Here is a 12,851-nt window from a genome sequence, read left to right on the forward strand (position 1 = left end):
GACAACTTTTTATCCTCCATCACAGGGCCTGGTCCATAAAAGAAAAGGTAAATGTGTTCAAAATGAAGGAATGATTTACAGAGCCTGGTGATACATGAATTACAAAAAAATTCACAAGCAAAACAAGGTACAGCCAAGGAACTTCCCATAACCATAAGCTACTTTCAAAGGGAGACAATGTCCAAACTGTAATGAAGACAAGAGGACAATGACAGACTAAAGAGATGGGCCAGAACAGGATCAAAGCAACAAGAGAGAAAGCACAACCAAGTTCTAGAATCCTGCCAAGACGCAAGTTAGAGAGCTCAGAGGGTTAACACAGGCTGAAGACACCTGGTAGAGAGGGCAGGGCCATCCAGTGGGAAAAGCAACAGGCCACAATCCCACATCAAGACACCATCACATCTATAATCCTAGCACTTTGGGCAGATCACCTGAGGTCAGGAGTTTGAGACCAGCCTGGCCAACATGGAGAAATCCCATCTCTACTAAAAATACAAAAATCAGCTGGGAGTGGTAGTGGGTGCCTGTAATCCCAGCTACCCTTGGGAGACTGAGGGAGAAGAACTGCTTGAACCTGGGAGATGGAGGCTACAGTGAGCTGAGACCGTGCCACTGCATAGCCTAGGTGACAGAGCAAGACTCTGTCTCAAAATATATATACAATAAAATATCATTGGGACTATAACCATATTCTAGCAAAAACTATGGAGAGGGGCCTATTCAGAAAGAACATTTAGTTTATCTATAACATAGATACTAGCCTATCCCAGATAAACAGTTAACAAAAGAATGGGAAGTTGCCTCAGCCTCCCAAGTCGCTGGGACTACAGGCACACGCCACCACACCCGAATAACTTTTGTATTTTTGGTAGAGATGGGGTTTCGCCATGTTGGCCAGGCCGGTCTCAAACTCCTGACCTCAGGTAATCCACCCACCTCGGCCTCTCAAAGAGCTGGGATTATAGGCATGAGCCATTGCGACCGACCGCAAAGTTTTTTAAAAGGGAACAAAATAACTCCTTTTTATAAGTAAATGACTTACTCTTCTTTTTCTTCTTTGTGCCCCCCAGAGCTGAGTGCAGAGCATTCAGAAACCAAGACAGAAAGTCAACGCCATCTCCTGGAAAAAAAGGAAGGGTGGAAAACGTTGAAGCTAAGTGGCATTAGAGTTAACTTAAACCATGCACTGGTTGGCATTCCTGGTTCTCCCCCTTCCTCTCTGGCCATGCCATCCCATCCCAACTCCCATGCATTCTCCTCTATCTTATCATTAAATGCTGGCACTCCTCAAGGTCAAGCTCTCACTCCTCCGATCTTGACTCTCCATAGGCTCTCTGATTCATACCAGGACTGTATCGCATCACTCAGTGATGACCAAAACAAATGAATACGACCTTTTAACATCCACTTTTCTCCAGAGTGGGCTCAGACTTCCATCTTCCCTTCTGCAGCTCATGAAGATTCCTGTCTTTTAGGAAAGTGACTAGCACCCAGACTGAAAAGGCATACAGAACAAGGGGTTCTGAAAGCAAGGGGTTCTGAAAGCAAAGGGTTCTGAAAGCAGATTGACAATATTCCATGAAAATGCTGTCTACAGAACCTGCCACTCAGATATTTCGGGGATAGTGGCTACTTTTTTTTTTTCGAGACAGAGTCTCACTCTGTCGCCCAGGCTGGAGTGCAGTGGCATGATCTCAGCTCACTGCAACCTCCGCCTCTTGGGTTCAAGCGATTCGCCCACCTCAGTCTCCTGAGTAGCTGGGATTACAGGTGCCTGCTACCATGCCCAGCTAATTTTTGTATTTTTAGTAGAGACGGGGCTTCACCATGTTGGCCAGGCCAGTCTCGAACTCTTGACCTCAAGTGATCCTCCCGCCTCAGCCTCCCAAAGTACTGGGATTACAGGCATGAGCCACTGCGCGCAGCCAGATAATGACTACTTTCTCTTCGGCGAAGATCTGCTTCTATTTAGTTCCTCTTTGCTCACGCAATTAAAATCTCAAAGACTATAGTATATCTTCTTCAACTTCATTTCCCTAAACCCAGAGGCCTCTAACAACTCCATAGAATGATTTTCTTTTTATTCCCTGTACACAGAATGCTCTTATGTGACAACAAACTACCACAGCAAGAAACACTTCACACATCTAAACACTAGGCAACTAATAACCTACTAGGTCTCAGAGATGGAGGAAATTATGTTTATGTGACATCATAACTATCCTAGCCAATAGTGGCTATGACAGAAGAAACTAGACACGTTGATTCTCAGGGTACCCTGATTTTTCTGCAACTCTACAACCCAATTATGCCCTAACTTTCCAAGCTGCCAAAAGCTGACAGGCCCCACTATCCACCTTCAGGCCATAAGTCACCTGTGGAACACAGTGAATGCTGACACTCATCCATCCATTCATGGTCCACAAAAAAATCATTCTCAACACAAATTTCTTCCTTTCTTGCAGCCTTAATATAAAACCCTGGGAGCTCAGGGAGTTGGTCCAGAAACAGAAATGTCTCTATAAACACAAGATAACCTAGCCACCTAGTTCTTGGGAATTAGATGGTCCTACAAAGCACACAAACAGGCTGTCACCTGTTTAGAAGGGTGAGGCACCCAGATTTTTTCTTCGCAACACAGCGTCTTGCTCTGTCGCCCAGGCTGGAGTGCAGTGACGCAACTTCAGCTCACTGCAAGCTCTGCCTCCCAGGCCCAATGAATCCTTCCACCTCAGTTTCCCAAGTAGCTGGGACTACAGGCGTGTGCCATCATGCCCGGCTAACTTTTACGTTTTTTGTCGAGAGGGAGTCTCACTATGTTCCTCAAGCTGGTCTTGAACTCTTGGGCTCAAGCAATCCTCCCACTTCGGCCTCCCAAAGTGCTGGGATTACAGGCATGAGCCAGCGTGCCTGGCCCCAGATTAAGATTTCACTGGCCATGTTGTAACCAACCCGAAGTGTATCTTATTTCCTACTAACCCTGAAACAAGTGCTCCATGGGCCCCATTCCTTACCACCTTGATTCCTCCTATTTCTCCTTAAGTACCAGAGACTCTTAAAAGCCACTACTCGACGTCCCCTCTAAGTCAATCCTCAGCCAGAATAATGTTTTTCTTTTTATTTTACAGACAGAGGTCTCACTCTGTTGTCCAGGCTGGAGTACAGTGGGACCAACATGGCTCACTGCAGCCTCTACCTCCTAGGCCCAAGCGATCCTCCAACCTCAGCCTCTCAAGTAGTTGGACTACAGGTACATGCCACCATGCCTGGGTAATTTTTAAAAATTTTTTGTAGATATAGGGTCTCACTATGTCACACAGGATGGTCTCTAACTCCTGGGCTCAATCAAGCGATCCACCCACCTTGATCTCCCAAAGTGGTGGGATTACAGGTGTGAGTGACCATGCCCAGCTGGAATAATGTTTTAAAAACAAATTCATAAGTCTGATGTCACATCTTTGTTAAAAGCCTTCAATGAGGCCAGGCATGGTGGTTCACGCCTGTAATCCCAGGACTTTGGGAGGCCGAGGCGGGTGGATCACCTGAGGTGAGGAGTTCGATACCAGCCTGACCAACGTGGTGAAACTCCGTCTCTACTAAAAATACCAAAAAATTAGCCAGGTATGGTGGTGGGTGCCTGTAGTCTCAGCTACTCGGGAGGCTGAGGCGGGAGAATAGCTTGAACCGGGAAGACGGAGGTTGCAGTGAGCCGAGATCACACCACTGCACTCCAGCCTGGGCAACAGAGTGAGACTCTAGCTCAAAAAAAAATAAAAGCCTTCAATGACTCCAGCTATTTTCAGGATATAATCCAAGCTCCTTATGGTAGCTTATAAAGCAGGCCATCTGGTCCCTCCCTCAGGATCTACACCTTGGCTTTCCACTGAACCCAGGAGTTCAAGGGTCCAGCTACTTGCAGTCTCTGACTATGCCAGGCACTTTTCTCTTCTGCCCACAATGTCCTCTCTACCTAGAATGCCTACTCCCCATCCCAACCTGCCTCCACCTCTACCTAAAACTCAGGGTCTCTTCCTCCACTCTGATCTCTGATCTACCTCCCACATGTTCAGCTAAGGGGGTCCTTACTCCATGCTCCCCTCCCATAGCACAGCACTTAACACCTGTAATTACCTTTTCTTAAAAAAAATAGTTGAGCCGGGCGTGGTGGCTGACGTCTGTAATCCCAGTACTTTGGGAGGCTGAGGCGAGCAGATCACAAGGTCAGTAGATCGAGACCAGCCTGGCTAACATGATGAAACCCTGTCTCTACTAAAAATACAAAAAAATTAGCTGGGCATGGTGGCACGCACCTGTAGTCCCAGCTACTTGGGAGGCTGAGTCAGAAGAATCACCTGAACCCAGGAGGCGGAGGTTGCAGCACGCCGAGATCACGCCATTGCACTCCAGCCTGGGCAACAGAGCAAGACTCTGTCTCAAAAAAAAAAAAAAAAAGATAGTTGAAATTTGCGTATTGATTTTTAAAGACAGGGTCTTCCTCTGTTCCCTAGCTGGAGTGCAGTGGTGTGATCATAGCTCACTGTAGCCTTGAACTCCTGGGCTCAAGCAATACTCCTGCCTCAGCCTCCCAAGTAGCTCAGACCACAGGCTTCTGCCAGCACACTCAACCTTTCTACATAACTATTTCCCCACCAGACTGGGAGTTCTTCAAAGAGAAAAATCGTGTTTCTTATCCCTGCTGCTCTAAAACCTAGCACCATGAGTGAATGCTGAATAAACTAATACAGATGCTAGAGGATACCATATGAGATTCAGGTACAAAGTTACACTGTCCGCTTTACTCATAAGACAGTAACAAATTGGGTTTGGAGAGAAAAAAACAGTCAAAATAGTTCATCAGAGGCCGGGAGCAGTGGCTCACACCCGTAATCCCAACACTTTGGGAGGCCGAAGCGGGTGGATCACTTGAGGTCAGGAGTTTGAGACCAGCCTGGCCAACATGGTGAAACCCCCTCTCTACTAAAAATACAAAAATTAGCTGGGCATGTTGGCGGGCACCTGTAATCCCAGCTACTTGGGAGGCTGAGGCAGGAGAATCCCTTGAACCCAGGAGGCAGAGGTTGCAGTGAGCAGAGATCACACCACTGCACTCCAGCCTGGGCAATGGAGCAAGACTCGGTCTCAAAAAAACAAACAAAACAAAACAAAAATATCATCAGAATACCCTAATGTGGGACACGAAAAAATGAGGATAGGTGACAGGTGTTTAATAAAAGCTAGTGTCTTTCCCAGCCTCCTGGTATTTCCCCAAGCCATACAGTTTAATTTACCAAATAAGACCTACTTTCTATTCAGCTAGAATCTCCTGGGACTCTTAGCAGCGCAGATTGGTCAGAGAAGAATGAAGAACCTAACCACACTATCCACTGGACACTCCTGGCTACTCTCAAGATTCACTGCAGCTGGGCACAGTGGCTCATGCCTGTAATCATAGCTACTTGAAGCTGAGGCAAGAGGATCCCTTGAGTCCAGAAGTTCAAGGCTGCAGTGAGCTACAAGTCCCGCCACTGCACTCCAGCCTGGTCAAAAGAGCAAGACTGTCTCTTAAAAAAAAAAAAAAAAAAAGGCCGGGCGCAGTGGCTCACGCCTGTAATCCCCAGCACTTTGGGAGGCCGAGTAGGGTGGATCAAGAGGTCAGGAGTTCGAGATCAGCCTGGCCAACATAGTGAAACCCCGTCTCTGCTAAAAATACAAAAATTAGCCGGGCGTGGTGGTGCATGCCTATAGTCCCAGCTACTTGGGAGTCTGAAGCGGGAGAATCGCTTGAACCCTGGAGGTGGAGGTTGCAGTGAGCTGAGACCATGCCATTGTACTCCAGCCTGGGTGACAGAGTGAGACTCCATCTCAAAAAAAAAATTCACTGCCAAGTGGAAATAAATTTGTTCATCAAACTAGTTTTGTTGTCCTGAAACATGAATGACTTGCTCTTACCTTGTTTGGTGATCTGAAAAGTCTTCTTACTGCAAAGTACAACTGCCTGAAGCATCTCATGGGGAGACACATGTGCCTTGAAATTTCGAGGGTTCCAGAGCTTTCTCATCAGCTCTCCAAAACGCTGGACCAACAAGAACATGATATCCCCTGGAGGACGTTTGATGTTCTTATAATTGTCTTCTTCCAGAAAGTAGTTCCGGAGAGGAGGAACATTAGATAGAGCCTGAAAATCAAACACTCCGATTAACCCAAAGCCCCTTTGTAGGACCCCTTGAGCCAAGCTCTTCCAATTAAAGTTCTCCTAATAGAATTTGTGATGTGCCTGTGATGGCCTTAAAGAGCCAAAAGTAAATGGACCCTTGGAGAATCCTACCCAGGCTCACATCACAGAAATATCATTAACGTTGAGTTTCATACGAACTACAGTTCTGCAGACAACTTTGCTGATGTGGATACCACAAAGAAGGTTAAAACAGAACAAAACAAAACACAGGTATTCAAATCTCTATCAACTTATTCAACAATTTCCTTCTGTTACTCTAATTATGCTGTGACAATACTTAAATTCATAAGGCAGAAGGCTATAATCCAAATAACTCTTTCCTTCATCATCCATTTTGGTTGAAGCAAAAATAACTACCTAGGAAACACAGTTCTGCCATCTCTCAACTCCACACTAAAATAATATGAAAATTATCTTAAAATGTGATGTTTTCCCATACTAAAACCATATAATTGTACATAAAAGTAAATATAGGGAGCTGTGAGGACGCAAAGGTGTAAGAACAATACAATGATCTTTGGGGACTTGGGGGAAAGAGTGTGGGGGTGGTGAGGGATAAAAGACTACACACTGGGTACAGTGTACACTGCTTGGGTGATGGGTGACCAAAATCTCAGAAATCACCACTAAAGAACTTATTCATGTAACCAAAAACCACCTGTTCCCCAAAAACCTATTGAAATTTTTTTTTTATTTTTGGAGACAGAGTCTTGCTCCATCCCCGAGGCTGGAGTGCAGTGGCACGATCTTGGCTCACTGCAACCTCTGCCTCCAGGGTTCAAGCAATTCTCATGCCTGAGCCACCATGCCCAGCCGAAATTTTTTTTAAAAAGTAAATATACTCTGTTATGATGGAAAATGGTCGGCCAGGCGAGGTGGCTCATGCCTGTAATCCCAGCACTTTGGGAGGCCAAGGTGGGAGGATCACCTGAGGTCAGGAGTTCAAGACCAGCCTGGCCAACATGGTGAAACCCCGTCTCTACTAAAAATACAAAAATTAGCCGGGCATGGTGGCACGCGCCTGTAATCCCAGCTACTCAGGAGGCTGAGGCAGAAGAATCACTTGAACCCGGGAGGCGGAGGTTGCAGTGAGCCAAGATGGCACCACTGCACTCCAGCCTAGACAACAAGAGCAAAACTCCATCTCAAAAAAAAAAAAAAAAATAGAAAAAGAGAAAATGGTCAAAAGGTTTAGGACAATAAAAACAAATTGGATCTCATTAAGCAGAAAGATAAAAACTAGCCGTATTAATTTCAGGAAGAAACACAGGCTCATCGGCCTGAGCTACAAAACTGGGAGGAGAGGTCTAGGCGCGATGGTTCATGTCTATAATCCCAGCACTTTGGGAGGCCAAGGTGGGCGGATCACTTGAGGTAAGGAGTCCAAGACCTGCCAGGCCAACATGGTGAAACCGTCTCTACTAAAAATACAAGATTAGCTGGGTGTGGTGGTGAGTGCCTGTAATTCCAGCTTCTCGGGAGGCTGAGGCAGGAGAATCACTTAGACCCGGGAGGCAGAGGTTGCAGCGAGCCAAGATCTCGCCATTGCACTCCAGCCTAGGCAAAAAGAGCGAAATTCCATCTCAAAAAAAAACAAAACAAAACGAAACTGGGAGGAAGAGGACCAAAGACACCCTAAATAAAAATGCAGTATCCCCACAGGTCCTTCCCGACCAGGACTGTGCTTACCATGAACACATTTCTTTCTTAAACAAGGTCATCTATTCAGGGAGTCAGCTAGAAGGGTTTCTGCTAAATGTAATAACCCAGGCACCTCTAAGGAAGACAACTGAGAACACAGAGAGCACTTTAACCACAGAGGGGATTAGGAAAGCCCCGACAAGCTAAGCTCAGCTAAAGAAACAAGGACTTCCTGTTTGTAGAATAATTACTAAAAAGAGAGATTTACTCTCAAAACAAGAGGATGGATAAAGTTTATCCTAATTCTCAGTTGTCTATCTTGTGGACAAAAGGTTGCACTCTGGCCTCAGCAACAATATAAATAATATTGGTCATCCTCAGAGAAGAATTATCCACCCTCCAGATGGATGACCTGGTCCAGTCAACCCTATTTTAGTGGAAACATCATCACACAGGGTTTGTTAATCCATTTATTTTTATAAAGAGAACTTCCTACGCGATCTAAAATTCATCAGAAAGCCAAGACTAACAGCTCTGACCAAATCCAAAATTCTATCTGTCCATCCTATAATGGTTTTCACTCGGCAGGGCGCAGTGGCTCACACCTGTAATCCCAGTACTTTGGGAGGCCGAGGCGAGCAGATCACGAAGTCAGGAGATCGAGACCATCCTGGCTAACACAATGAAACCCCGTCTCTACTAAAAATACAAAAAATTAGCTAGGCATGGTGGCACGCACCTGTAGTCCCAGCTACTCGGGAGGCCGAGGCAGGAGAATCGCTTGAACCTGGGAGACAGAGGTTGCAGTGAGCTGAGACTGTGATACTGCATTCCAGCCTGGGTGACAGAGCGAGACTCCATCTCAAAAAAAAATCAGTTTTCACGCAACCATGAGAGGATTTAAGAGGAACGATCTGATAAAAAGTCTCTCTGTACCTAAGAATTTGACCTTTCCAGAGACTAGGCATGACACCAAGAGCAGACACCGAATGTAAAAAATATGCCTTTACAGTTTTTTGTCCAATTCTTCATGGCAAAAATATCACTTAAAAAAATTTAAAGGCCAAATAAGAACTACCAGAAAACATTTGCAACATATGCAACAGAAAAGGGAAGAACTTTATTATATATTTCTTAAAGCTCAGTAAGACGAACCAATAGGAAAGGAGTCTGTAAGGCCCAATAACTCAAGAAAAAAATATAAATAATTAACTTTAGAAGTGATCCAAGGCTAGGTGCAGTGGCTCACACCTGTAATGCCTGCACTTTTCAAAGTCCTCTAACTTCTCCAACAGCCTTGAACTCCTGGGCTGAAGGGATCCTCCCACCTCAGCCTCCCAAACAGCTAGGACCACAGGCATGCATGCACCACTGTGCCCAGCCAATTTTTTTTTTTTTTAAATAGAGACAGGGTCTCGCTATGTTGCCAGGCTGATTTCAAACTACTGGCCTCAAGGGACCCTGCCACCTTGGCCTCCCGAAGTGCTGGGATTAGAGGCATGAGCCACCATGCGCAGCCCCTCACAATTTATACATGTTTTCCCCAATAAGCCTGTGTTTATGATTATAATTTTTTAATCATTTTCTTGGTGAAGTAGGATTATTGTTTTCTTATTATACTTACCAACATTTAAAAATTGGCTGGGCATGGTGGCTCACACCTGTAATCCCAGCACTTTGGGAAGCTGAGGCGGGTGGACCACGAGGTCAGGAGTTCAAGACCGGCCTGGCCAACATGGTGAAACCCCATCTCTACTAAAAATACAAAAACTAGCCGGGTGTGGTGGCAGGCATCTGTAATCCCAGCTACTCAGGAGGCTAAGGCAGAAGAATCACTTGAACCTGGGGAGCAGAGGTTGCAGTGAATGAAGATCATGCCACTGCATTCCAGCCTGGGTGACAGACTCCCTCTAAAAAAAAAAAATTTCTACAGTATGCACCTATTACTCATAAAATTTTCTTAAAAACAACTTTTAATTGAAAATAAGGGATGGGCACGGTGGCTCATGCCTGTAATCCCAACACTTTGGGAGGCCGAGGCAGGTGGATCACAAGGTCAGGAGTTCAAGACCAGCCTGGCCAAGATGGTGAAACCCTGTCTCTAAAACTAAAACTACTAAAACTCTACTACAACCCTGTCTCTACAAAACTTAGCCAGGCACAGTGGCAGGCGCCTGTAATACCAGCTACTTGGGAGGCTGAAGCAGGAGAATCGCTTGAACCTGGGAGGCAGAGGTTGCAGTGAGCTGAGATTGCGCCACTACACTCCAGCCTGGGCAACAGACTGAGACTCCGTCTCAAAAAAAAAAAAAAGAAAAGAAAAGAAAATAGGACAGCTTCGGTTTTCTGCCTTTCCCATTTCAGGGTTATGAGCACATGGGCAGGAGAAAGTCATTGATCAGCCAGCACAACAAATATCTACACCATTTTTTTAAAAAAATGCATCTGGCATGTTTCTTACTTGATACTGCAAGGCAACACAGATTCGGTCCCTCATTCCCTGGAAGTTCCAGAGGCCATGAGCCAGAGGCTAGAAAAAGCCTCACCATTTGACAGCAGCCCAGTGAGCAAAGGAATGCTCTGCCTGTTGCAGAACAATTACTCAAGTAGAGTCCTTAGCAAGACTTGGTGCCTGAGGATCATCTGACTATACTCTACAAGAAGGCAGTAATTTCTTTCTTGAGACGGAGGAGTTTCGCTCTGGTTGCCCAGGCTGGAGTGCAGTGACGTGATCTCAGCTCACTGCAACCTCCGCCTCCTGGGTTCAAGTGATTCTCCTGTCTCAGCCTCCCGAATAGCTGAGATTACAGGCATGCACCACCAAGCCCGGCTAATTTTGTAATTTTAGTAGAGATGGGGTTTCTCCATGTTGGCCAAGCTGGTCTCAAACTCCTGACCTCAGGTGATCCTCCCGCCTTGGCCTCCCAAAGTGCTGGGATTACAGGTATGAGCCATTGCGCCTGGCTGAAGGCAGTAATTTCTTGGCCAGTACACATACTATTTCCTGTCCCTCTCTTTTTTTTTTCTTGAAACAGAGTCTCACTGTTCCCCAGGCTGGAGTGCAGTGGCGCGATCTCAGGTCACTATAACCTCTGCCTCCCGGATTCAAGTGATTCTCCCACCTCAGCCTGCCGAATAGCTGGGACTACAGGCTTCCACCACCATATCTAGCTAATTTTTGTATTTTTAGTAGAGACAGGGTTTCTCCATGTTGGCCAGGCTGGCTCAAACTCCTGACCTCAGGCAATCCGCCTGCCTTGGCCTCCCAAAGTGCTGGGATTAGAGGGGTGAGCCACTGTGCTCAGCCTTCTGGGTGTCCTTCTCTTCCTCAGTGTTCCCGTCTTGATCTTACCTGAAGGACAGCATTGGCATAATCATTGGCCTTTATGTTATTCAGTCCCACAATACCCGGCAGGTAAGTGGTACCATCATATGCCCGGGACAATTTGGCTTGCTTGTCCAAGTTTGCAATTTGCTGCTTTGTGAAAGTGGGCTTCAACACATACTGCAAAGCAAAAGAAAATGCTAAGTTGTTTAAGAGCTGAGTTCACAAGAAATGTCTGTAACAGTAATTTCTACAAAAACAAAAAACACTTTGGCCATGAACATCCCACCACACACAGAAAAAGAGTCCGAACCAGTAGGTGTAAAGATTGAAGACGGAGTAGATCCTCTCCCATGGCTAATCTACAAGGGGATCTCTGTGTCTATCCCAAAATCACTGAATCCCAGGTCTTTTCGCCGACCTCAGGTCTGGTCAACTCATGAAAATTGATTGCCAGAAACCATACAATACTCAAGTTCCTAAAGGCAGTCTAAGTCTCAGATAGAACCTCCTGGGAGCAGCACATGGACCTAGCTTTGGAGCAGGAGAGTTTCCTCCACTCTGGGTGGGAATGAGGATCTCCATGAGTCCCTGGTACTGGAAGAGCAGGATCAGACTCTTCCCAGGCACAGAGTTACCACAGTCATTATGTCACAGACTGGACAGAGATAATCGCAAACTCACTTTGAAACACTGAATTTAGCCCAGTTTTTCCCTCTATAAATACTGACCATAACTTTTTTTTTTTTTTAGACGGAGTTTTGCTCTTGTTGCCTAGGCTAGAGTGCCATGGCATGATCTTGGCTCACTGCAACCTCCCCCTCCCAGATTCAAGCAACTCTCCTGCCTCAGCCTCCCAAGTAGCTGGGATTACAGGCATGTGCCACCATGCCCGGCTAATTTTGTATTTCTAGTAGAAATGGGGTCTCATATCATGTTGGTCAGGCTGGTCTCAAACTCCTGACCTCAAATGACCCACCTGCCTCGGCCTCCCAAAGTGCTGGGATTACAGGTGTGGGCCTCCCCACCAAGCCTGTCCATAACTATTTTAATCTCAACTATTAATAATAGGCTTATACAACTTTTACAAGTAGAAAAAGCAGTATTTCAAAGACTAAATACCACGCTTTCCTTAAAAATAAACAGAGCATGAACAACTTAGGCAACGCAGTGAGACTCCATCTCTACAAAAAATTGAAAAAATGTATCTGGGCATGATGGTAATGCCTACAGTCCCAGCTACTTGGGAAGCTGAAGTAAAAGTATCACTTGAACCCATGAGGTTGAGGCTGCAGTGAGCTGTGATGGCACCACTGCACTCCAGCCTGAGCGACAAAGTGAGACCCTGTCTCAAAAAAAAAATCAAAAACAAGAACAGAGCACTTGGCACCATGAATACACCCCACGTGCTGAAAAGGAAAATAATAATCAAAAGCCCAACACTAATCAAAGCCCAAGAGGACTTTCCATGCTCAGTACAATGAGTGTCTCTTGCTACAGGTCACAAACTAGAGCCCACAGATGAGACATCTGTGGCTGGATGCTCTGGCCACGTCGTATGTTAAAAGCAGCCAGGAGCTGGTGTGCAGCTTGGTAAATACTGTCCTACACCAGGACCAATTCATATCCCTACTTCAAAGTGTAGAA

General features: G+C 45.9%; 1 protein-coding gene across 6 annotated transcripts in view; it reads right to left on the bottom strand.

The window, feature by feature from the left end:
* Nucleotides 1-12,851, bottom strand: part of USP39 (ubiquitin specific peptidase 39) — a 46,089-nt gene that overhangs the window by 12,151 nt on the left and 21,087 nt on the right. For all 6 annotated transcript variants that reach the window (XM_019020839.2, XM_055378173.2, XM_055378174.2 and 3 more), the window contains exons 5-7: nucleotides 11,232-11,384; nucleotides 5,953-6,178; nucleotides 1,046-1,123 (exon numbers count right to left, since the gene is read on the bottom strand). In XM_019020839.2, coding sequence (XP_018876384.1) covers nucleotides 1,046-1,123; nucleotides 5,953-6,094 — 220 coding nt within the window. In that variant the 5' untranslated portion in view covers nucleotides 6,095-6,178; nucleotides 11,232-11,384. The remainder of the gene's footprint in view (nucleotides 1-1,045; nucleotides 1,124-5,952; nucleotides 6,179-11,231; nucleotides 11,385-12,851) is intronic.

This window comes from Gorilla gorilla, chromosome 12, assembly GCF_029281585.2.
Source record: "Gorilla gorilla gorilla isolate KB3781 chromosome 12, NHGRI_mGorGor1-v2.1_pri, whole genome shotgun sequence".
Lineage (NCBI taxonomy): Eukaryota > Metazoa > Chordata > Mammalia > Primates > Hominidae > Gorilla > Gorilla gorilla.